The sequence below is a fragment of the Polypterus senegalus genome, chromosome 14 (genome assembly GCF_016835505.1).
Source record: "Polypterus senegalus isolate Bchr_013 chromosome 14, ASM1683550v1, whole genome shotgun sequence".
NCBI lineage: Eukaryota > Metazoa > Chordata > Cladistia > Polypteriformes > Polypteridae > Polypterus > Polypterus senegalus.
The window spans coordinates 29726885-29754833 of NC_053167.1; the positions used below are offsets into that span (position 1 = coordinate 29726885).

The 27949-nt window shown below is 35.8% G+C and overlaps 1 protein-coding gene across 1 annotated transcript; it reads left to right on the forward strand.

The window, feature by feature from the left end:
- Nucleotides 1–1207: 1207 nt before the first annotated feature.
- On the forward strand, nt 1208–27949 carry irf10 (interferon regulatory factor 10). The gene is made up of 8 exons (XM_039735794.1): nt 1208–2035; nt 5375–5564; nt 6393–6487; nt 13884–13986; nt 15409–15516; nt 15647–16033; nt 26670–26788; nt 27687–27949. Exons 1-8 carry the CDS (start codon nt 1862–1864, stop codon nt 27816–27818), a joined length of 1308 nt encoding a protein of 435 aa, XP_039591728.1. The 5' UTR covers nt 1208–1861; the 3' UTR covers nt 27819–27949.

The window sequence follows — 27949 nt, forward strand, 5'->3', positions numbered from 1 at the left end:
CGGAGCGGCGCCCCAAAACTCCCTTTGAGCGGCTCAGCTGCAAGATAGCGGGCACTCCTAATTATTAATTACTAGAGGACCCTAGTAATTAATTAGTTGTTATTAATAGTTAATCAGCATTATTCCTTTCAGTGCTGGTAACTGCTTTGCACCCAAAGCTGCTTGTGTAGATTCTTGTTTGCTGCAATCAGAGAAAAATGAGTCAGGGTCACAGACTGACTCATAACATATCATTATGACATGACGACAGAGCACCACAGTGGGTGGTGTCATTTGGTTGCCAAATGGAACATAAACTGTGCAGTGTTTACATGATTTTTGGGAACCTCTTCTAGAAGAATTGCTGAATCTATGTCATTAGGTCAATTTAATTGTTCACTAAGATGAACTCAAAGATACCCATGCATTTTGTAGCTAGCTACAAAACAGATAGACAGATAGATGCACCAATTCTTGATTTTTCAATTGTTCTGTTGTCTCATGCATTCATCTTTTGCATGAACTATTCATATATACAGTACTGTATCAAGAAAATGTCATGTAAAATGTACCAGTTTATCATTTACTTCTCTAGAATGAAATCTTTAATGACAGTCATCTTCTTTGTCAGAAAATAAAATAGTGAGAGGTGTTACAACATTTAGATAGATAATAGCAAAAAAAGAACACTTCTAACTTAGAGTGCTTTCTAAGTTTAACTCATAGATTGCTGTCTTCTGTCTTGCATCTAATTCTGCCAGACAAGCTACTCAAAGCCCTAATATGTATTAAATGGATCCAAATCAATGGATGGGTGGATGGATAAATATTCAAGGTTTCAACCAAGAAGACAAGTGGCTTAACATTTAAGTTCAGAAACCTTCCACTGTCATCAATCTGGAGCCTTGGGATGACACTTTGTTAGTCCCATACTCTCATTATGACACTAGGTACCCTACATGCTAGTTCATATGATACATGAAAATGTGTCAAATTGCCTGACAGCCCCCACATCGCTATAATGAATTATCATGTCACCAGACAGTAAGTCATCTTCTTAAAATACACAAATCTCCACCCATGTCCTATTCAGGTTGTAATAAGGTACCATTTCTGTATGTATCTAACCAGTGGGAGCTGTTTCCTACCAGGCTTCTCATTTTACGCCTATGCAATAAGTTTAACTGAACCTTTAATCGTAGCAGAATACCTTGCGTTCAGTGCTCCATACCAGCCCTGCGCCACGCGGGCCGCACTCAACGCATCAAATCCAGGAACTAACTTGCAGTTTCACTTTCATAAGGTCCCAAGCAAACGTCACATTTCAGCCATCCACTTGCGAGTCGATAGCGCGACGCTCGGATCTTTTTTTTTAATTAATAGTTTGTTTTTTTTTAACGCGACTGTTGTTCTTTTGACACTTTATCATTTCTAAAGCGGGATGGAGGTACCGAGCGCGCGAGTCTAATAGTTACTTCGAGATCGAGAGGCGGGAGTAGTACAAGGCGACGGTGGCGGCTTTCATATCGGAGTCTGAGAAACCGAAAGCGTGTTCCAGGTTACTTTCGAATTCAAGCGTTCGGTCAGTTCGCATTGCAAAAGACCCTGCAAAGAGTGGGCGCTTCTCGAGGCCGTGTTCTGCGATGAAGGTGGCGAGTCATAACGTGGTTTGCTGCTTGGCACGCTCCAGGTGTCCGAACCCTGCAGACTGGCACGTCTGAAGGGCACAGACGGTTTGACAGTTTATGCGATTTTTCCAGGCACTTATTTTGTATCGCTTTAAGTTCTGTTTCACCGGACATTAAGGAGTTCTGGACATTGCTTTCTTTATTTGTTTAACTATCTTTTCTCTAATTTTTTCACTTTTTTGCACATTTTTGAGATGGAAGACAACAGCAAGAATATGAGACTGCGAGAGTGGCTCATTGCACAGATAGAAAGCGGAAAGTACGCGGGATTAAGCTGGGAAAATCTTGAAAAGACCATGTTTAGGATTCCATGGAAACACGCTGCCAAACAAGACTACAACCAAAACGAGGACGCTGCGCTTTTTAAGGTAAAATCTCTCTTGTACTCACAGTTTGTAACTGTTGCCAAAGCACTGCGCTTAGGGCGCCCCCACTCGGAGAGCAGGTCACCCGGGGTCGACATTTTCGGATGTCTGCCGAAGTTTCAGTGCTCCGATTAAAATAAAAACAATTGAGGATGATTGTGTGTGCGTGCAAGTGAGTAAAAAACATGCATACGTTTCATGGTATCCATGTACAATCGGGTAGGTATTAGGCTGAACCCCATGTACAGCGTCTGCTTATGATTAGAGACTGGCCACGTGGTTTTAGCAGCTCTAGTGCGGAAGAGATTTAAGATTTACAGAATGCGTTCATTCATTATTTGAACCCGGCCAGGTCAATACTGTACTCAAAGTAAGGACTATCGATCGTAAATATTTATGACTCATTTTGAGTACGGGAATGACGCCGTATAAATGTATTATTATTATTAATATAACTCACTCAGAGTAGGATTTAGATATCAGCGATTTTAATTTAAAATTAGGTTGTATGACAGAATTATGGTAATGCATACAGTTTAATAAGCCACCCACAAGAGTCTACATAGTGGCGTTAGAAGTGTATAAAATGTATTTTATTGCGTGGGATAAGATCGCAGTATCAGGGCTTTTACACAAAGTGTTCTGCTGCAAGTGTAAACATTCATTTTTAATGACCCATTTTTTCTAAACAGTGCTTTAAAGTTTTACATGCTGCATCTATTATTTTAACACAAGGATTTTAAAAGCAAAATAGGAACTCTGGCATATATAGGCATATTGAGTTTTATCCCCAAAACAATTAAATTAGTTCAGACCCTTTTATTGCTGCTGGTATTTTTTCTCCATGGGTAGTTGTGACACACAGGCCCAAAGATTTCTGAATATATTGCATTCTCCTCGTGACCGTGTGGGAATTTCTTCAGGTATCCACCATAAAAACCTAGCACTGTTCCATTCCATCTGAACTAGTGTGGTGCTGAGGTATCACCTATTGCCTGGCTACACTCAGGTCCCGAATCTGGATCCTGAGTTGGTTTGTTGTGCGGTGGGTACAGCAATGCAGTGTATCAGTGTGTGCTTCTAACCTCATCCTCATCCTCTCTTCAATCTGAATTGTCCCAGTATGACTAAGTATAGGTTTGTGTGAGCCTATCCCATAAAAAATTAATGCCCCAGTTTAGGGTGGTTTGCTTCTTGCATCCAGGGTCGTCTTAATTTATGAGCACAGTGGGAACTGGCAGGGGTCCCCTGGAGCAAAGGGACCCACAATGTTTCCGATGCCTATGTATGTTTCTGTTTTACTATCAAAACTTGGGCCCTAGTGCACTACTTTGCCCGGGAGCCTATGATGCTGTTGAGATGGCCCAGCTTTCAACCAGCGCTTGCAGAATAGGTGCTAACCCAGCTTCTTGAACTTCACAAAGGAAAGGGGTATTTGTGGAATACAAACAGGACACTTGCGCATTGTTGAATGCTTCTGTCTCACAATTCTAGGGCTGTGAGGCTGAATTGTATTCTGACTTGTATACCACTCTCCCTGGCTGGTTTGAATCCTTGTTTGCTCAGGTTCTTCTCATTTTTTTGAGGGTGTTTTGTTGTACTATGTTTACCTCTTATATGTCAAAGATTTGCATTTTTGAGGGATTGGCAAAGTTTTACATGTACAGTATATGTAAGTACTGGTGTGTGACTTTTTCTCAGAGTTTGATCCTGCCTTGTGCCAAATGCTGTAAACAGGCCCCGGCAACAAATAATCCTGTAATGAAAGAGATGAGTATAGAATATGGCTGGATTGGTGTTTTCTTGAAAAACAAACTTATTATGTCTTCCTGTTCATGTCCACATTCACTGCATGTAAAATAATCCATCCATTTTTTAATCCTGCTTATATTTGTAGATGGGCCAGAGTCCATTTCAGAGCACAAACTTGGGCTCACTCATTTTGGGTCAGTTTAGAGTCACTACTCCACAAAACACAAATGTCTTTGGACTACAGCAAGAAAACCAGAGTACCTGGAGAAAAATGCATGCAGAAATGGGGATGTGCAAACGTGCCCCAAACAGGGCTTAGGCCAGGATTTGGACCTGCTCACCATGAGTTGTTAGGTGGAAGCACTAAACACTCCAACACCCTCTTTGAAACCAGTGAACCCATTTTAATGAATACTAATTGGAAAGATAAACATATCTAGTTGGTTTTCTGTCTACTGTATATATTCTGAAGTGAGAGTAACTGATGAATTAAAAGAGCACACATGTTCTTCATAGCTTCAGTGCAGTATCTCATGCCTTTCAAAGAACACATAAACATTTGGAAGCATACACACAATGGTTAATGGCAGACTAACAGCTATCCCAGCAGTTTGTGTATGTTTGATTTGTGAGCAGTTTAACTAAACACACATAGCATCTAGTTTTTAATTGGATCAGATTAACAATTTATGCCATTTCCAGTGCTTTTATTTTATAGTAGCCATACATTTCCTTTTCCAAAGGTTCATGCCTGCCACCTAAGCACAGCAGGCAGATCAAAACCTTTAGAACAACATACTGTCAATGTTTAGTGTACTATAAATCATATTCCTTGCTTATCTCACCTCTATAGGTCTATAGGTGGACTAGTCCTACTTACTGCATATTATAGTCATTTTGTATGAGAATGGTGTTGAAGTAAATCAGCTTATGGGTTCATCAAGTCTTCTTTTCAGTTCTGTTTTGTTTTCACATACATCTGTCCTTTGTATGAACTGTTCTTGATATATCAAGCAATTGTTAATAAAAACATAACCTTTTCATCACTGTCTTCTTTGGCATAAAACCAGTCATGACAATCATCCTTTTTGTCAGAAAAGAAGTAAATGAGAGGTGTTACAACATATCTTTCTCACTGCTCCTTGAACCTGGCATCACTGAGGCCTGGTGGTTAAGCTGATTAATTTTAATCCATGAAATTACCAGTCTCTAAAGTCTGCACTACTGTATGACCCTGAGAAAGTGCCTTAACTTGCTTCTGATCTAAAATAAAAAGAAAATATTCATAAAGAACTGTGGTGAAGTACTTGCATAATGCCTCAGGATTGTGCCTACTGTAGAAAAGCACTATTTAAACCTAAACAGCTGTATGTGTTTTATACTGCTTTTCTTGTGGATTGAAATTAATATGTGGTCTATAAATACGTGATAAAAGTCTAAGTACTTATAACTATATTGCTAATTACTGTATATTATCTATACTAGACTATAGGCAATTGCATAGACTGTTTTCATTCAAAACCAATGAATATAAAATTTTGATGCCTTGCTCTTAACAAATTAATTAAAGTACATCTTATCATGTGACAGGCCTGGGCTGTATACAAAGGCAAGTTTCGAGAAGGGAAAGACAAAGCAGACCCTTCAGCCTGGAAGACAAGGTTGAGATGCGCTCTGAACAAAAGTACTGACTTCCAGGAAGTGCCTGATCGAAGTCAGCTGGATATCTCAGAACCCTACAAAGTGTATGAGATTCTGCAAGAGGGTGGAAAAAAGACAGGTATGACTGACAAAAAAGTTAATTGTAGGGACAAACTTTGAAAACCATGAATAACTTTGCTACTTGTTTAAGTGCACATCGTTTAAGTCAAGAAGCTTTCTTCCAAGGGTAGTCCCACTATTGCAGGTTTTTATTTGTTGATACTTTAAGTAAGTACATCCTGAGTGACTCTACTAAGTCCCGAATTATGTGGACTACAGTATGTGTCAAATATTGAATAAACAAAAGAAATCTAACACATTTTGTTAAACACGTAGAAATATACTGCAGTGACTTCTCTCTCATCACTTCTGGAGATGTTTAGCTGCTTGGGATTGCTGGTTTGCTGTATATCAATACCTATTCACAGAAATATGTGATTTTGATTTTAAAACACAGTTTTATAAGAATGTTTTAATATTACTGCTGTCCTCCAAAGAATCTTTTAGTATTGTATATAACTCTTTGCCAAAAAGAATAGTATGTGTATGCAGTCATCAGAATCTGTGTTAAAATGCTCTTTTGCCTTTTGATTGGCTAATTTTATTAAAGTAGCTGTCTTTAGATCATAAATCATCTGTAGTAAACTGAGGAATATTCAGATAAAAAGTCTGACAGGTATGTAAGTAAACATTTACAATAACTTAAATAAATGAAAATCCTCTACAGTGTTGGTTCCTACCTTGCATCCATTTTTGCTGTGAATTGTTCTGATCTTCTGCAGTACAGAACTGGCTTAAGGGTGCTTTAGGATGTTATGCTGTACGCATATTTTTGGTAGCTATGAAAACAGAAATGTGCATTTTCAAAACTGATTCTACACTTATAGCTCTCATTTACTCTCCACAGATAAACCATGCACTCCAGAGACTGCTACGCCAACAGTCTTTTCTACAAGCCTCCAAAAGAATTCTCAAGGTGCCTCTCCTGTTCTGTCTCCTCAGGTAAAATCCACTTTTCCCTTTTAATTCCTTACATTTTTGTAAAGGTTTGTGCCCACCTTGCATCATTCTCCCATCACACTTTGTTTAGTCTGGTTTATGGTTGTGTAGATCTCAGGGGTTACAGTACACAGAAAACATGGGCCAATTTTCAAATTAGGTATTGTTATTTGATAATGATTCTTAGTCTGTTGGTGGCAATATGCTCTGATGTGTTAGCATGTGAAGAGCTTTATCTGTTTGGGGAGTTCTGATGAATTGTAACGAACCTTTGGTAGCCTTAGCCTGTGAAGTTTTGTCACAGTTTATTTTTATTCACAAAATTATTAACATACAAATGAAGTAATAGAATGGACAAGTAGCCACTTGTTATTTTTGTCTTTCATTTTTTTTCTTTCATGATTATAGGCTTGTGAATGACCAAAGTCTTTGAATTTTGTGTAGTTTACATGATGTTTGAAACAACCATGCCAGGACAGGTTGCAAAACTTTTATTCTACCTTATATTTGGAGGAAACAGCAACATAAATATGCAAAATAATGCATTAATTAGTCTAACTTATTTAAATAATTTTGGCAGAGTGCATTATTTGTTCACTAAATTAAATGTTTAGTATAAGTCTTAAAACAAATTAGCAGTAGCTTAAAAATTTGCTTTCAAAAGTACTTTTTCATACATAATGGATATAGAAAAGAGAGACATGGAAAAATAGATAGTTTTGTTAGAGATTATAACTCACAAATTATATTCACAGTGTTCAGATGAATTTTGAGAATGGTCTGAGAGTAAAATGGATGAGAGGTACATCAGGCATTCTGAAATATCTATCAGAAGATTCTAGTGATTCTGCTGCTGTATCAGAACATTCTAATTTTTGTGCCATGTGCCAAACAGTTTTAGTATCATCAATCTGTCCGTTAGATGTTTTAGGAGTTTGGGTTTTTAATACTATGAGTAAATAACATTTACCTGTTTTAAGAGATGATCTGAGAAGATGCAAGTCTTAATTATAATATAATAGTTAATTGTTTTTAAGTTAGTAAATTGATTTAGGGTAAAATAATAACAAGCATCACCAAAATATTATATGAGAAAATTTGAATATAATTTAGTAATTAAAATACTCTGAAAAATAACTTGCCCTCTTCCTGATTTCCTCAGTTATTGCAAACGTTTGTGAGTTGTCTTTATGGTCTTTATCCAACATCTAATGTCAGATAAAAGACACCAGAATGAACAAATGAGATATTTTTAAAAACTATTTTAATTTATCTAATGAACATATCTTTTTTAACAACAATTGAAATGTGTGAAAAAGTAAGTGCCGTCATTTAAAGCATTATAATTAAAGAGATAACCAGTGTCAATTTATTTAGCAAAGGCATGTGTGATTACAGCCTGCCTGGTTCAATATACATATACAGTAACTTATTTTTAATCTTTAGTCTCAGAGTCAAGTTGTCAGCACAACCACTCAGTAAGCACATAATGCAACATGGAAAAAGATAAAGTAATCAAAAAAAAATGTATTTATCAGCCCGAAAAAATCTAAAAAGCAATTTTTGAGGCTCTGGAACTTCACCTAAGCACAGTAATAGCCATAATTCCCAAACAGAAAACACTTGCAGCAGTAGTGAATCTTTCTGTGGAGGCCAGTTTTTCAGAATTACTCTTAAGAGTGCTGTGTAAAATCATCTAAGACAGTGGTGGTGAACCTATGACATGTATGCCAGAGGGGGCACTCAGAGCCCTCTCTGTGGGCACACACGCCATCACTCCAGCACAGAGTTCGTTACTAGAAAGCCAGAGGGACACAGGTCCGGGCTGCTCCCCTCCCCCTCTCCAGCAGATTACCTGAGTGTTGCATGTGTTGCTCTCAAACTTACAAAGTATGAGCCAAGGTTAAATAAATTATTAGCATGCATACATCAGCAAAAATCACATTAATTGTTCAAAAGCATGCCAAATGCAAACTTTTACCTTTCAATACAAAGTTGTTTGTATCATTGAAAGCCCTGTTATTGTGTTTTTTCTTTTAAGACAAAAGATGTTAATGTATGAGTTGTTTTTTCTAAACTAAAACCTCAGTATTCAGGTTAAATTGCCGTGTTGGCATATTGTGATAAACAAGTGGGTTTTGGGTTGCAGTTTGGTCTCTAAAAGGTTCGCCATCACTGATCTAGGAAGTCACAAAAAAATCAGAATATCTCCACGGTTCTCCTGCATCAGCAAAGGGCAGTATTCATGACTTTATAATCAGAAAGACTGGGCAAAAATTGGCTTCTTTTAAAATCACTGCTAACCAAGAAGAACACAAATAGTTATCACTTATTTGCCGCGAAGCACATGGATGATTCCCAACCTTTTGGGAGAATATTCTATGGATAGGTAAGACAATAGTTTAGTGTTTTTGATGACATGAGCTCCATTGTGAATGGTGTTATGCTAACAATGCATTCCATAGCATGAACACCAATTTAGGGAACTATGATTTCATCTCTGTATTAAAAATTCTTAAAGAGGATGTGTGGTCATCCTGCTGTCAGCTGAAACTAAAGCTTAACTGTAGTAAGTCAAAGATTCAGACTATAAAAACAAACACGCATTTGAATGGCTGAACAGAAGCAAAATTTAAATTTTAGATTTGTTTATTTAAACTCAATATAGATGCTAGGACTAGAAACTGTGAGATGGCAGGACTATAAATTATGAGTTCATGCTTGAAAATCTGAAATCTCTCTGTTATATAAAAAAAATCCTTTGATGCGACGAGACGTTTTGGAAGAGAGATTTTTTCAAGTCCCGCGAGACAAGACTTTTGCGTTGAGATTTTTTCAAGTCATGCCCTCCTATCAAGCATTTTCAAACAAAACCATGGTCCTCTAGCACTTAGAAACGAGGAAGTCAAATGAATTAATTCCAAAAATGTCGATCAGATACACGGCAAATTGGGTACATGCATATCAATAGACTATGCTGAAACAGTTGGTGGTGGTCGTGCGGAAAATGAGAACAACTTACAATATCCCAAAGAATAACTACAACTGTTACCTTCTGTTCTGCCATCACATGAATTATTGGAGAAAGAAGGATGTATCCAAAAATGGTACTGTAGTACATCTTCTGTGGATAACATTAGACAACAAAGGAGTACTTGATATGCCATTCGTATTAAAACGTTAACAGTTTCCCGATAAAATAGCTTTTGCAAAGACAATTAACAAATCTCAGGGCCAAACATTCGAAAAACTCGCTTTATTCAATAGAGAGGAAGAAACGAAATTCAATCAGCAGTTATATGTTGCGTTGATGCATTTTTAACAGTTCCTATGAAAATAAAAATCTGTTTAAATTGTACATCCACATCCCCATACGTGAGTGGCAAAACTGTAAAGAGGGGGTTGGTGAGCGAAGCGAGCAGGGGTAAAGCCCCCTAGTATTTCTTAATTAAGATATCCAGATATCCAAAGAAGAGTTTTCTCCACAGCAATGTGAAAGACTGATGTTGAATTAAAGGAAGGATTTACTGTCATTGCAGCTGAAAGTGGCACAAACAGCATTAAGTATTAAGGAGCAGATACTTTTCACACAGTGTCAGTTAGAGTTGAATAATTTTGTTTATTCAATTAATGACATTCAAAGGACAACATAAAAATGCATCAATTTGCAACACAGGGGTATGACCACAATAGCTACATGAAATGGAGGCTTCTGGTGGTGGAGCTCCATTTTACACAGAAGCACGTCCAATAATAAAATAAACCGGCTTCCAGTCAGATGAGGACTTAAATACTGGAAGAACCGTAAGGGGTGGGGCTTAAATTGTTGCAGGAGCAGTGATTTTATGGCTCTTCTTGGGTTTTCTGCTCCATTCTAAGGACAGAAAAGGAGCATGTGTTAGCAATATAGTCTCACATATATGTTTTTATTTCCCAAAACCCACAAAACGCTCCCCAAGCTTACATGTCTCACAGTAAGTTACACTGTGAGAATCCAGACTTGTAAATATATATGCACTTCATTGTTGTGCTCATTCAGTTATCTGTTTTATGGACCTCTGCATAAACAGCACTTAAGTCTTGAAATTGGTCAAAATCAGGAAACATTTAATGTATTAGCACAAAACAAACATATCACAGAACAGATATTTCCTGATTAGCAGTTGTGCAGCACTATAGAAATAAAAGTTTATATTTATGGTGATTTCAGGAATTGCTTAATGAAAAGTAAAAGATGTATTTTAGCTTTAACAGTTTTTCAAGCAGTTCAAACATTATGTCATTTTGCAATTGAAGAAATATATTAAAAGTAAATTATAATATTCTCAACCCTGGGTCCCGGATGTTGCAGCCTATCGTGGAAGCACCAGACGTAAAGCAGAAACTAACCCTGGATTCAGCACTATCCATTGTAGTACCAATCAGCATCCACAGTTACATAGAGCTAATTTCGAAATTTGATGCCAAGATGCTTGTCCTTGGTATTTGGGTGGAAAACTAGAATATATTTTTTAATCTAGTTATGGCCCATTATCACTTATCATAACCCTTTAGCTGCTCTAGGTAGCAAGGGGATAACTAGTGTTATTGACATAATTAACCTGAATGGTATCTTCTCTAAGTTCTCTGGTTTTCTTCTCACTACTGAAAAATACATGAGTTTGGTTAAATACAGATTCTAAATTGACCCCATGTGGCTGTGGGTATATACATGAGTGATCCTGACAAGCACTCTGTTCAAAGTTGCTTCCTGCTTTACACTCAGTAATGTTTGGATAGACTGTAATACAACATGACCCTAAAATTAATTAACTGGAATTCAGAATGTTACATTTAGTTTTGGCTTATGAACTCGATTAAACAGGACCACAGCAGCAAGAAAAACACATTTTCCCTTCATCTAAGACTTATAATACCCTCCTTTTTTCATAAGAATGAAATATCTACAAAAACAGTAATGTTGCATTTGTTATTTGGAATTTCCGGACCTTAAGAAATATCATGCATAGCAAAGCAGAAATATCCATAAACTGTTCAAATCTCTTTTCCATTAAAGGTGTTAGTACCATAAATGTTTTCATCACCTCAGATAAAAACAATATGAAGAAATGAGGAAACCACATGGGTTCAATGTGCCTTTTGCTTAGAATCCAGCAGGGAGCAAGTAGTCACTGGGAGACTTGTTAATTTCAAGCCTTAGTCTGTATTATTTTAGGAGTATTTTGTGGCAATAAAATTTGTAGTATAAAAATGAATACTTAAGGTATGTTGTTTATTTTTCTTTTTTAAACACTTGCTATTTTCTAACCTATTGAATTATTTCTTACTGATTACTTATAAAACATTTCATTTACGTGCATAATTAATTATTTTAGTTCTAGTTCTTATTTAGTTGTAATTCTAATTTAGTTCATAATTAATTCTTTTAATTCTTTGTTAAGATGAAAACAAAGGATTATCTACAGTATGTTTTGTACCACTCAAATGTTTTATTATTAGGGATGTCATTGTCAGGTTATTCCATCCAGCTCTAGCTTCAGTTAAAATCAGCAATAGACCCTAAAATTAACATGAAGCATGATATTCTTCAACCACTGTTAACGAAAGAGTCAAGAAAATTACAACTACTGTTTCAAAATAGGAGAAAGATAGTGAGTCTCTCTGATGACAGATTTTAGGCACAAATGTGCTATAATACCTTTTCCTGCTTTGCACCCAAACATTCTAGGAAATACTCCACCCTCCCACAATCCTGAACTGGATATATTGGACTTTATAATGTATTGTTTAATATGTAAATGTGGATCTATTGTGGAAGAAAGTGAGCTGGGCAAAATCCCAGGCAGGAGGAAGCTTGTCAGCATGTAATTATATTCTTCTCATGAGAAGGGAGAATCCCAGTGGCAGCTGTGTATCGGGTAGGATGGTCCTTGAACTGAGGCAGAACATTTTATTTAAAACCACTTCGTTATCAGAATACGCTTGCACAGCACTTAAATAAAGTTAACATTTTACTGATTGATCCTTTTAGAGGCATGATTTAATCATGCTTCATTGATTTGTTTATTTACTGATTTCCTCTGTTGTCCACTTTATCGTCTTTATTCTAAAGGGTTAAAATCCAGACTGTGTATGTGCACTTTAACACGTTTAGCATTCCACTCTTTCTTATGCTGAACAATACAATTTACAAAGACATTACCTTTTAACCTTAAAGTTTCTTAGCGGGCTACTGCACTGTGCTAAAGCATGCTATCACTTCCATTAAGGCAAAAGCACTAAAATTTTTCTTCCACACTATGCATGAGCATGCAGTGGACCTGCTGCTCATTCATGTTTGTACTCCGGTCATGTACCCAATACCATGAGACCCTAAACTGTATTAAGCAGGTTTGGTGGGTGTATGACTGGTGAATAAAGATTATAGATAATGACAATCAAGGTGGGTGGCTGCAGCTTACTGACTGTTGTGAAATAATTAGACTTGACACATTTAAAAAGGTTTGGGGCAGCTACCCGTATAATATCCCTGGCTTCAAGTTGTTTTGAAAACTGGCACTGTTGTGCAATCATTGGAGTCCAAACAACTGAAAGAACTGATGAACAGTTGGTAAGATGGCAGCTTTACATGCCAAAACCGGTAATGGACCTGGAAGTGACATGCTTTTGGGCACCAGAACCAGAAGTGACATTCTTCTGGGTGTCAGAACCGGAAATGACGTTCTTCTGGGCGCTAGAGCTGGAAGTGACATGCTTTTAGGCACCAAAACCAGAAGTGACGTCTTCAAGGTTGAATCAGACAGGTTTTCCCGTTTTTGGTCTGCAGAGACAAAAGAAGAAGGTTTATAGCATCCCGCCACCCCCTGACCTGGCATGGAATTACCCTCACTTTGTTCATACAGCTTCCTCCTACTCGCATGTGTGTGAGACACTGTATAGTCCCTTTTATTTAACACCCCATATCATATCACTGGCTTGGTTTACACAGGTTTTAGCTAAATTTAATAAAGCATGTCCTTTAACTCACTGCATGTTAAGCTCTTTTAAAAGAGAACAATACATTTTTTTAAATTAACTTTTGTTATTTTTAATCATTTGCTGCCAGGATAGTTTATAGTTCCACCTCTTCTTGTGCAAATTGTGAAATTGAACAGACAGAAAAGAAAAAGATTTTGTAGCGATTTGTAGACTGTATCTAAGAAAGTGTCTGCTGTTTAGAAACTGTCCAAAGATATATTAGAGAAGTATCCTGGTCATACCCTTATTAATTTAAGCGAATGATACAAATGTGTATAAAGAAGCACATACATTCAGATGGATAAGAAATGTAAAATGTAGTCCAGGGTGTAATATTTTCTTTATGCCACTCTTCCAATCAAAATATTTTCTTCAATCATAGTTTATGCAGGTGGATTCGGAATGGAAAGATTCTCAAGTTCAGTGCCGTCCAGTTGCTTCAGTGAAAGCTCATGTACAAGATTCCAGTCATTCTATGGAAAGTGGTAAGCAGTGATACGTGCTCCTTAAAGATTAAAGTAATTTCACCATTTTAGTAGTGAATAGTGATAGATCACGTTTTTATTAAGACAGACTTTCATAATATCTGTATTGTACTGTTTTTAGTATTCATATTTGTGATCCTGCCCTACCAGTCTGTGCTAATCATCTTGGCTATGACCTGTTTCCCCAGTATATATATGTTTTATCATTGTAACCATGTGATAATCCTTTATTTAAAATCACACATAATAAAACATTTCAGTTTGAAATACTGTGTGAGCAGTCCAGATTCTGAAGTGGGTGGAGGACTTGGAGGCAGTAGCAGTCATTCAGGCTGGGAGTCTAGCAAGGTCATTGATCACACTAAAGCCAAATTTGTACTTAAAAACTGAGTGGTCTCAGGCAATGTGTGTGCACAGTACTGTACACAGGCCCACGCAGGACACAAAAATCTGGAGGCACATAGTCTGAGATGCACACTTCTGTGCAACATGTAATCTACTCCCAGATATACAGACAATCAAGGTGTAGACAATTTGAACATTTTGTAAAACAATAATCAATTTTTTATTTAAAGAGATATAACATTTTCAAATTCCAAAAAAAAAAACTATTTAAATATCCCTGCACAAACAATTGTATTAGAGTTTTGAATCTGTAAAGCACTTAAGAAACAAGCTTAATATAGAAGGATAACATAATATAATTTAATATTCTCACACTGGCCTGATCTTGCCTGATGTACGCTGTGGTAAATTGTGCCCAAATGTAACGAAGGGTTTCTGCAAACAAAGAACTGAAGATATGTTATATAATAAGTTTACATATAATATAAATTAAATTAACACACTATGAACAATTACATAAATGTCAACTTGATAATATTTAGACATGAAGATATTGCATTAAATATTTAAAGGGTATTAATCTGAAAGTCCACTATGAAGTGAATGATGATGATGATAATATGAAATTTAGAAGAAATCAGATGTTATTGAATTGTTGGACAAAAATATTAAAAAAACATAATGGAAATATAACAAAGGAATTTGTCATCACAAGGCAAGTTACAGTTAGGTCCATAAATTTTTGGACAGAGACAACTTTTTTCTAATTTTGGTTCTGTACATTACCACAATGAATTTTAAATGAAACAACTCAGATGCAGTTGAAGTGCAGACTTTCAGCTTTAATTCAGTGGGTTGAACAAAAAGATTGCATAAAAATGTGGCGTATCATGTATAAAAATAATGCACTTATAAATTATATAATGATTTGAGTAACCTTCTTATACCTAGTATTATATACTTTATGTCATACTTGACCTTCTCAGCATATACAATAAATGTGTTCTACCATGCTTTTGTATTTTTGTACCTTATATTTTGCCATGCTGTTGACCAACGTCTTTCTTTTATCCTTAGATGGTCATGTTAAAGGTTCATTCTACACTTGGACACTACCAGGAGCCCAAATTACACAGACCCAAACTCTACAGAGTTTGACTTTGCCAACACAGATTCCGATATCAGGTATTAAGGAATAGTTGTTAAATAAAAATTTCATTGCAGAAGCATACTTTTCCTAAATATTCAGCCAAGTTCCGAATGCTGTAGAACTAACAGCTCTGATACTGTGATTTTTCTCATTATTGTTGTTTAGATTTTCGGCTGAATGTGCGCATTTTCTACCAAGGCATTTTGGTTCGAGATTTTACTACAAGTACTGCCGATGGATGTCGGATCCTTCATGGCACAGTACCAATAGAAAATGAACAAATTTATGGCCCATCAGCAATGGAGCATGTTCAGTTTCCCCCACCTGAGCAGTCACGAGCTGGTCAAAGGGTTGTAGATGCCATGAATCGGCTCCTGCCCCACCTGGAGAGAGGGGTCTTGTTGTGGGTTGCTCCAGATGGCGTCTTTGTGAAACGTCTTTGTCAAGGACGTGTCTACTGGAACGGCCCACTGGCTCAACATTCTGATCGACCAAATAAACTAGAACGGGAGAGGACATGCAAGCTGTTGGATGTTCAACAGTTTTTTCAAGGTACCATTTACTTACTTGTTTGAAACACAATACCTATTCTTGAAATCACTGAAATTTTCAGAGTCGTCACTGAATCAAGCAATAAATAGTCATTCTAGACGGATAACATGTGGAATTAATTATTCCTTCCAGCCCACTGTGTTTCTTACTGAATTGGTATAATTCTTCCTAAGGAAGAAATTAAGCAAACTACAATTTATAGTCATTGTAAAGAAAATATCTGTAAAAGAAAAATTGCAGTTGTATCTTTATGCTATTATGTTTTATTTATACTAATATCATTTGTAAATGGAATTCTTTAAAAAATATTGACATCCTTTAAAAGTTTTCAGATGTTGCTGAAATACAGTATATTTATTTAAAAGCTGCATGGCATCAAGAATAAATGTTTAAAGATGAAATGCATGCAGATGTCATAAATCCTAAACCAAAATATGCTTCTTGCATAATTATACTCCACAAGTTAATATCTGATTGAGAAACCCTTTGTCATAATAAGATCTTTTCTTTTTTTGAGGTAGGTGTTTACCAGTATTGCACACTGGTTACAAGTTAGTGGCTATGGTTAAGTGAAGTTTCTAAAAAAGCAGGTGTGAAATGGCAATTTCAAATCATACTACAGATTCTTGATGGAGTTAAATTTGGTATTATAATTGTCCCTTTTTGACCTTGAGCCACATCAGTTTTGCTTTAGCTCAGCGCTTGTGATCATTTACATTTCAAGGGAGAGCAGGAGGATGGAAAAAATAGTGAGGTAGGAGAAATTTCAGCAAAAAAGCCACAATAGACGGTTCCCTGGGATTGTACTGTATTAGAGCATAGAATCTTAATCAGCTGCTGGGCTGCAGCCCTCTACTGAAAGAGGTAAGGTCTCTGCAGAGGAGTTGGGAATTGTAGTACTTGTGGAAGTCAGTATGGAAAGAGAGGTGACCTAGAAGTGAAAGTTACAAAGTCAAAGTGAATTTTATTGTCATCTCAACCATATACAAGTATACAGATAGACGAAATTGTGAAGCTCAGGGTCCACAGTGTAACAACATGAAGTGCAAATAATATATTAAAAACAGAATTAAAATTTAAATTTAAAATTAAAACACAAACAAGACAAGGCATTGTGCAGACAAGACAAAGAAGTAGCAGCAATATTGACATGTAGTTAGCAATATGAACATTGATGCAATGTATGGTATTTGCAATCTAGATACATAAATATAGTCAATAGATATGTAATATAATAAATAATATATAGATAATACAGAAATTATCAGTGTATGATAATAGTTAAGACATGTGTAAACAATGACAGGTCAGAATGTGTCACAGCAGAAGCATATCAAGAGTGTCAAAATACTTATAGGTCAGTATGAGATTTTCAATTCTTTTCTACATGCACACTAGTCTTTGTGGGAAAGTGGCAGGCATGTATAAAAGTCTATTTTTAGAGGTGAGGCAGTGTGGAAGATCCCAGGGGGTAGCATGGTGTTAAGGAGTCTGACAGCTTGGGGGTAAAAACTATCCTGCAGCCTGGCAGATCTGGCTCTGATGCTGCAGTATCTTCTCTTGGATGGCAGAAGTGTGAAAAGTCCAAGTGAGGGGTGTAAGAGGTCCTGCACAATGCTGCAGGCCTTGCAGACACTGCATTTGTAAAATATGTCCTGTAGTGAAGGGAGAGGCACCCCAATAATGTTCTCTGCTGTCTTCACTATCCTTTGCAGGCACTTGTGGTCGGATATGTTGTAGTTGCCATAAGAGACAGTGATGCAGCTGATATACTGATATACCTGAAGTACAAATATTTCTGTTGCCTCCACCTCCTTAGTCAGATAAATTTGGAGTTGGTAGGTGAGACATTATGTATTTGTGTAGATAGGCCCAAAAAATATAGGTAGGCCCAGGGGAGCATAAGGAGCATTGGCATAATTGTTTTATTTCTCCGATCTTTTTGTATTGTGTTCACTGCCTCTATTATACCAGCCCATATCTGCTTATGTTTTATAGTAAATTCTTTCCTTTTTCTTACCTGGACTGTGCTGGTGTCCTTCTGGGATCTACTTCATTGCACTCTATCTGATCATAACATGCTAAAGGGTACATCTTTTCCCTGGCTTCAGATTTTAGCAGAGTGAAATAACTGCTTAATAATAATACATTTTAATTATAGAGCACCTTTCCCATGCTTAGAATATTTTCAACTGCTCATTTCCATCCACTTTATCTTGTGTTCAAACATGTTGTGCAATTCTTATGGAAAAGATGCATCCAATGCACAGCACTGCTCCCAAAATACTTCACTATAAGGATCTTGTTTCTTGAAGAATGGAACGTGTTATAAATTTTATATACCACACACCACACTATATACTTTGGCTGAAAAAGCTCAGTCTTGTTCACATATACTTAAAAGAAATGTTCTTATCTCATATCAAAAGAATCTGGAAGGAGACACAGGAAAGGGGTTTGGAAACCAGGTGGTTCCCCGTTTACATTCTTGAATCACTAACAGACATAGTTAATCTTTCTTTCAGGTGGAGCCCTTTTTTAATTTAGGTCATCAGAGACAACTCACATTAATAATGTTGCATCTTCTGGTTCAGCAGTCGTGATATTTTAGTTCTATTATTTCTAGTATATTGAAAATAACACAATTTACTAAATCTTTCTTGTGATTTTCCAGTGTACTAGAAACAGTGTGTATGAGATGAGAACTAGAACCAGTGATCATTTCCTCAGAGAGATGTTCCACAGTTTTTCTTTCATAAGTATTTGTGTTGAGCAGCCTCCAAATTTTCTTTCACTATAGTGCATAGGGAAAAAATGAGACACACTCAAGTATATTAGTCCAAGTTTCAGTCGTTCTCCAAGACTCCTCATTTTTGCATTACATATAGCAACTAAAAATGGTTAAACCCAAAACATGTGGCACCTTGCTGTAAGACTAAATAAGAAAATTTGGACCCAGGCCCTTTTCTTTGCCATAAATCACTTCTACAGCTGTTTTAAAATTATGTTCAATGTTTCCACCAATTCATCACACTGGTAATGAGAAATAGACAAGTCAAAAATGCAGTTTTTAATAATTCAGCATGATTTAATATAAACGGCATTCCTGTATTTGTTAGGCTCACTTTAGGAAAGCCAACCCTGGCATTAACTCTGAAAAGTAACCGTTTTTTACTTTTGTTGTCTTTAAGGAGGCTGTGTCAGAATATTAGGTAGTATAATCCATGTGGTCACACACCAGTCTTAAAATAAGCTCTGATACCTCCAGGGCATTTCCCTTGTGAAGGAAATTATGTATATTATTTATTTATACATATAAGGCAGTGCTAACTTCTATAAATATTGTTTCTTAAAGTATATCCGCCTAGAGATAACTATATTAATTTATTTCTGGGCTCAAAATCCATGAAAAGACACTGTCCTTAAAACTCGCTGTAGTTAAAAGGAACAACCCCAAAGCTACCCCTAACATCAAAGATTTAGGCTCCAAATAGTCTATTGTCTGTTCCTGTTAAAGTGGTATTAGATATAAAATTTTGTTGAGATTGTACCAAGGGTCTGATATTGTATAAAGCATAAACACACACATACACCAATACACCCACATTGAGCTGTTTATATAGACTAGATGAAGTACCCAGCGCTGCCTGGGTATAATTGTAGAATGGGCTAAGAAAGAATGTAAAGTTTTATGTGATTTTTAAATCGTGACCTTGCTATTATTGTTAGCTCTCCCATCCGTCATCCACACTGCCTTTCTATCAATGTCTGTGCGCTAGTGAATGGAGAATTTCGGGTTTGATTGAGTTCAAGAATTGCTGTACGTCCTTGCTGGGTTGTAACCATGAACATTGTCATGTCTGAGTCATCCTGTTAGTTCAAGGTGAACAGTATGTAGTGGTTAAATTATGAATAAATGCTGGCAAAGCAGGAGTTAAACAAAACCTTTTAATTCTCCTTTGTGTTACACTGGACTTCCATTCTTGATCAAGCCTCACCCAACACCTCCCTGGAAGAGCAAATGATTCTCTTTTTTATATTATAGTGGATAAAAGCAGCATATGACGTTGCCTGGGTAAGTAATGTTAAGCTCTGGTCATTTTGTTTGCTAGTCTGACTTCAGTCTGTTCAGCTGTTTCACTTGCTCTGAGCCAGCAGGTGGCACTTGTGTGCAAACTGTAGCACACAGGGAGAAAAAAAACACTGGGGCAACCAGGGTTTATTGAAGGAGAAGGAGGTTAGGTGCTCTGATAGCACGTTGCCACACCCACCACACATCAACCCACCTGGATTAGGACCTGAGTGCAGCAGGTGACACCTCAGCACCACATGGGAACAGTGTGAGTTTTTTTTACAGTGGTCAGAGTGTTTTCTCTTTAAGTTGGAAGACCTGCTTGCAGGGTTGGATGCAGATTAATGTCATAAACTATTGGGTTCCAAAGTAATCTATCTGTTACTATAAATAAAATATATAACAAGATTTATACATAGGCATGTTGTTCATAATTCTCATATATATTTTGCCATTACAGATCAAAGGATTTACCTAAAACATGTTGTAGCTTGAATTATGTGATATGTTGAGTACTTTTAAGTTTCTAACTTTCCTAGTGTATTTTCACAGTCGGTAGGATGATTTGCTGTTATCTGGTTGTCTTTCTTATCTATGTCTATGTAAACTTAGAATTGTCTTTTTCTGCTCTCTGTTAGGTTTATTGAATAAATAAATTAATGTAGTAAAGGTATTAGGACATGATGTTCCTAGCCCTGTGGTAAGTCGGCACTCTCAGTGGTATCATTAGGCTTGGAGTGGCGACAATGAGGGTAGGTACGTCATTGAGAACATCAGGTGGGCACCCTCCTTCTTTAACGTTTTCCCTGGTACACCTCCCTCAGTTCTATACCCTCCATCTTCATCTTGCAGCCCAGTTGTTGTCTTTCCTTTTAATTGAAATCCAATTGCTGTTTTTTTTTCAAGGCATTTGACAAGGACTTGATTGCTTTTTGGGGGGAGTGACCACTCACTCACATCTTCTTCAAAAGGCTGGTCATAGTTGTAGCAAAAATCCCCTGCATCCCACTTCTACTATATATACCAAACCCTTTGCAGAGTTACTTCATAACATATAGTTAAAAGGAATTCATAACGCACTCTAAAGGAATATCAACTTAAAGAAAGGGAAACTTTTTGGTACATCAGTAATTTAAGTAGGCTGACACTTGGGACAACAGGCACAATAATCTATTCTTAATCCTGGTCAGTAGAATTATAATATTAACCACTTAGCTGTATTTTCAGTTACTAAATGACTAGCTATTCACTGCTCATGCACTAGTTGTATAAAATCTGTTTTGATTGGGGTGATATAAGAAGCTTTTCTTTTGTAGTAAGCTAGACAATGAAGCAAATCATTTTCTATAATAAAGTGTGAATATGATACCATGGACACAGGCACATTATTTGAATCTTCACAGAGGCTGCATATGTCTGTGAATCATTGCACTGTGATCTTATGAAGAGAGGATTCCAAAGGAAGGCCTGATATCACTTTCTTGTACTGTTTATGGGCTTTCCATGCTTTGTAGAGGGAGGCTGCATTGTGTGGAAATGCCTCTGAACTTGTATTTGTTTCCTTTTGACACCTATACAGTATATTCTTTTTATTCTGAAACTGCTCAGGGTTTTAGCAGGGACAGTGAAAATTTTTAAACAAGTTTAGGGTTTTATAGATGGTCCTGTCAGTAATTTCTGATTAGTTTTGGCAGATGGTCTTGGCATGTGAAACTGCAGAATGACAGTAATTCATGCACACTGGTTTGCTCCTCTGTAGATAACAAGCTATTTTTGCTGTGTTGTATTACTCAGTGTCACAATGCACACATGTAATATCAGGTTTTATAAAACTTGCCAGTTATTTGTGTTTAGGTTTAATGGTGCAAATAACCTGCCTTTAGAAGGTTTTCCCTTACTTGTAACCGCATTGTCAGATTGGAGTCAAATGATCACAGAACTTTGATAATTATACTTGTGGGGTAGCCACGGCAGAGTAGCCTCTATGAGAGTGACATAGTGATGATGCTAATAAGCTCAAGCTTTATGCAGAACTACAGAACTTAAGTTGATGAATAATGGTTTCTTCTTAACCATCATCTAGTACAAGCCACTTTTACAAAGAACTTTTGATATAGCTAGCTGATACACTTTTACTCTACTCTCGGGTCCTAAACCCTTTTCTCACAAATCCTTTTCTTTCTGTTGAGGCTAAGTGTTAACTGACATCCGGCTTGGGGCAGTGTGAGTCAGCTGTCATTTCTTTATTATGTAGCTAAAAGTGCTTAGAAGGAGAGCTGGGCCTAAACCAAGAGGCAGCCCCAGACTGGGCACAAGTCAATTATAAGATTCAATCATGTGCATCCACACTCCTACATTGGTGTAATTTGGAACTGACAACCAATGGGGAGAATGTGCAAACTAAATGTGACACTTAAAGGGAGGGAGTTTGAACCCAGGACACGGAATCCATGAGGCAGTGGTGTGAATGTTTATGATACTTCTTTTCCCTCCATTGTTTAGTCTTGCTTTATAAATGATATACTGTATTAGAAGTAATAGAAGAAAGAGAAGGTTTAAGATTGAAGATTACTTTGGAAATTGACAAGGAATATTGGTGTCCAAGAAAGGCACAAAGGTCAGTTTCTATACATTTTTACCGATTTACCGTGGACTTGCTTAGAATGTTCTTTACTCTGATACATTTACCACAGATTCAGTGTTTCACCAATATTTTATACACAGTTGGATTATTTAGCCAATAAAACCTTACAGTGACTTTGTGCATAGACAGAAGTCAAAGATAAGGCAATTATACCCTTTAAGGATATTCATTCATATGTGAAGAGCACATGAGCTTAAATACTAACTTAAAAAGAATATTTCAGTTTCTTACTTACGATACCCAATAGTGTATTTGAAAATTTCCTTGTAGATCATGTGTTTCCAGTAAAAACACAGTTTGAATCAAGAATGTACAGTGCTGTGTAATACAGCATCATTTAAAAACTTTTCATGGGTTTGAATAATTTTGTAAGGCACTATATGTAATTAGTCATATGTAAAATGACAAGAATACTGTCTTGATTTGTATTTACTCTACATTTAAAGTGATACTTTCTAAAGAAATATGACCATATATTTCCAATTCCTCAATTTACTTTGAGTTATTAGGTGCTAAATTACAGTAATTTATAGATTGCACAGTGCAAAATGAAGTACATGAGTACAGATCTGTTTTGATTTGATCTTTAGCTACTGAAATTATTATTAATTCTGACAATTAATATAGGGTGGTCCAGATCTAATTATGCAGATTCAGATCATCTGGATGACTTTGATTTAAGTGGGGATGATTCCAGTTCAGCGCGAAGACGATTCTTCATGTCGTCAGTTCGCACACTTCTCGATGGTCCGGGATTTTTCAGGTGATTTGCTATGTAATAGACTTAATAAGTTATAGCGTAATGAAAATTGCATAATTAGATCTGGACCACTCTATTGCTTTTTGAGTTAGTGAATTATTCTTTAAAAATAGTTTGTGTACTTCTCTGTGTAAGAAAGCATATTTGTCTGTCAGACCCATATATTCCAATACAGTAATAGGATCATGGACGTCAGTAGTTTATATCAGCAGCTTTGAGTGCAAGGCAGTAACCATTCAGTCAGCACTTGCTGACTGCAAGTCACATTCACTCACACACCCACACTCACTTCAGAAGTTCTCTTTTATTTCCATGACATTCAGTTTAGTATTTCATTTGTGGAATGTGATTAGTTGTCTTAAACTAAGAAATGTAGGTGAACTTGTTACAGAAACCTCAATGTAAAAGTTAGGATTACTGTACTCCTGTTTATGAAGAATACTTCCTCAGGTGGTGCAAATATGAATAAAATTTACAAAGTTCGACATAAGTCAAAATAAAAATAAAGAGATCTATCCAAGAATGACACGTTATAATTTACTATCATTGCAAAGGAAACACATTTAGGAAATTTACAGAGGCTGCTTAATGATTCTAGGCAGATGTACATTGCTTAAATGTTTTATTTTTTTAAGTGTTCTATTTAAGTTAATGATCAGCTTAAACTAGCTCTACTCTATAAGTTGAGATGCAGCAGAGGCATCTAATATTTTTACAACTGAATAATTTGAAGACAACTGTTGAACTTTACATGTCTATTATAATAATAATACATTTTATTTATTTGTAGGCACCTTTCTAAGCACTCAAGGACACCGAACAATAGATAAAACACAAGTTATTAACAAAACTAAAATACAAAAATTAAAGTCAGACAGAGAAATTGTAATCAAAGGCAAAAGGCAGTCTTAAAAAAATGAATTTTAAGTTTAGATATGAAAAGTTAAAATGATTCAATATTTTTATTACCTCAAGATGGAGCCAAAAATGCATTATTATTTTGTCAGGCTTTGAGTTGGGCTGCTTCTGTTTGGTAGAAATGGTATGCCTTTTTCAATTTTTTTTTTTTTATAAAAGAAGATGGGTAGTTATTTCACAAAGATTGATGTATTTAAAGACAGGCTGTACTGTATTGGTTTTAAACATGAATGTAGACCTCCATTGCATCAAAGAAACATTAATATCAGGGTTTCGAAACAGTGTTTCAGAAAAATTAGAAGAAAAAATGTCTTTTCTAGAATGATGGAGACAGGCTAATTTACATAGTGCTTCAGCTAAATATTAGATTGGTAGAGACAGAAATGGAAAGTCAAGGGAAAAAAATATTGCCTGCCTAGTTCTGTTAATGAAAGAGGTAGTACTCCATCTAGTTAGGAACAGACCATACAAAAAGGTCATACCTGGCATGCAATCCACTGTACGAAAGACAGTTTTGTTTAACATAGAAGCTCTGCTTATGTTGTGTCAAATATGAAACCTGATTATTTTAAGGAGAGGGTTACAGTGGAAAAGGAGGTACTAACAAAATTATTTCAAGGCATTTTTGATGTGGGCTTTATACTTACAGTAAGTCTAATTTTGACTGTGTGTTTTCATCCTGTAACTCTATCCCTGGCTGGTGACAATAAAATAAATTTGCCTTAATATGTAAAGATGTTACTGACTTTTATGGAAAGATATTTTATCATTACACTATCAATAATTGATTATGAAAGAGCTCTAGATGAGTAGTCGTTTGGGCAGTTGTAACTAAATATATTACAGCCCCAATATACCTTTCTGTGTGAATAGTACAGCATGAAATCAGATTCCCAGTCTACTATTCATAGTTTTCATGTTTGTAATAAACAAAACACTTAAATGCTGAATGTTCTTTTTACATTTTTTCAGTTATCCCCTGTAGCTTGAGTTACAGAAGAATATTCATATGTAAAAAAAAAAACATTCTAAGAGTTTAACACATTTCCTGTTGATGCTGTATATCTCCACATAGAAAAAGAAATAATATTTATCATGAATGGAACATTAATTTAATTTTCATTTGTTATATCCTTCATCTTTGTTTCTGTGGTGTTATCATATTGCCATTTTGTATATATGGTTTTCACAAGTACTGACATTTTCTGTGTCTAGTCAGTATAATTCTGTGTATTTGCTGGGTTTGTGTTGATAATGGCATTTGACCCATGACAGTATGTGGCCATGAGGTATACAGTAAGATGGCCATTAGTCAAGTATCTGAACTTTAAGGCCCCTTGGAAGAAAAACCCTGGATACATACTAGTGTTCAAGCAACTGAAATAATTATGTAAAAGGAAAGTCTCATTTTGACATCCATTTAGTTTAGACTATAATATTTGGTTTTGTATTTTTGTCTTGGTAATCACTAATATAAGCTTCCATGTTAAAAAAAAAACTACTCAGGACTGTGACAAGTCTCTTGCTTAGCTCTTAAAAAAAGCTTGCTTATCTCTCCTGCTCTTAATAAAATATTCAATACAATGTGTTCCCCTACTTGAATATAAATTTAAGGCTGTATTAACTAAAAATATCTAAACAAAATATCAGTTAAAACAATTACCTAACTTCCTAATTATATCGTTTATTAAACAAATTCATCAGCACGATAATTTATTAAAATGCAAATGTTTATTGACTTTATAAGGAATAATTAGAGTAAACTCTTATTTGTTCTTTTTCTGCATCGAGAAAGTTTTTTTAATATCCAATAAATAAACCCAGGGGATAATCACAACATGGGGACTGCAATTTCAAATGTGAATAATTTATGTTTTTGAATTATATTTTCATAAACAGAACAGGAACAAATAGGTTTACCAAAATATGACACCATTATTTTTTTGTGTTACAATTTAGGAAATAAAAAATCTTCTACTCTGTATATAGAAATCAAAACTAACGAGAGTTGAATACTAATTGCAGTACTTAGTCCTTCATCCATCTATCCATTTAAGCATCGTGTAGATCTAGGGAGTTTTATTTGGCAAATTACAGTTACACAGACTGTGCATTTTTCTGTGTGAATTTTGTATACAGCCAATCTTTCTTTGTATTCTCAAACTGTTATAAAATATGTTCTGTCTCAGATTTATTATTTTTTATTAACCATAATAATAATAGCCTTTTTTTTTTTACTAAGAACTACAAGAATATTTTAGAAATGGCCGTCAAAGTCCTCGTTTTGAAATTATCCTGTGCTTCGGAGAGGAATTCCCTGATCCAGCTCAAGACAAATCTAAAAAGCTCATAACTGCTTATGTAAGTGAAACTTATTATGCTTTACTTATTAGACAAGTACAACATGCTTAATAATTTTCTTCATCACTAATTTTAACTGTTCTTTGGATTTGGGCAAAATGGCACTATTATTGAAACAACATTAGACATGTCCAATACCGCACCTTTGGCCATATCTTTGTCTGCACCCATTACATGTAGTTTACTTACCTGTTGCTAATAAAGAGTAGCACACAACATGGTATTATTAAACAAAATATTATGGAATGTTCGCAGGTTGGATCCTGCCCTGGATACATTTTGGACAATTTTAAGCGAGACAGATGTGCTCGATATATAATTTTGAGTTGAATAATTCTATGCTTTGTGCATATGGAGCTCGAGTGGATTCTCTGCATTGCTTCTTTCCACTCCTTTCCTGAAATATTGAGTGATGTTTCTACTTCTATTTTTATTTAATTGTTTTTAACTCTTCCCACCATTTTATTTTAACTTATTTCACTGACTTCTACATAAACTAGCTTGATGTTTATTTCATTTGCAATACTGGGATGAATACTAGTGCACTGGGAAATGAACAAGTTAATGTTATTTTTATTAGGTTTGTAGAAAACTAAATGTAATAGGTGAATAACTAGTTTAGGAATCTACTGTGACCTTTTCAGGGTGACATATTTCTGTATTGTCAGCGTAGACTCATGCATACCATAATAATTTATGTTACCATCCATTGTACTGTACAAATAAATAGTAATACTGCATTATTGCATACAGTGTTAGTTTTCAATGTTATTTTTTTTAATAAAATGTGGATATCACACAAACCTATTTATCATAAGCATTTACTCAAGTGGAATCAAAGGAAAATAAATTAGTTTTTAATTCTGATACTTTATTTGATCATTTTTTTATATTTCAGATTGAGCCTGTTTTTGCAAGGGAACTGTACCTGAATAGGAAATCTATTAGTGCTGGCCGGTCACAGTTTTTGACAAAGTCAAATGGCGAGAGTGGGCCTCATGGAAACCTCAAGTGTGTGATCCAACAGTAATATAACTCAGCACCACAAATATGAACTTCATCATCCCAACACTACTACATTTAAGCTTGGAACATGTGAGACTTCATGCTTATAAAATACTGTTCCAGGCAACAGGATTTAACAGCCATCATAACTCAAAA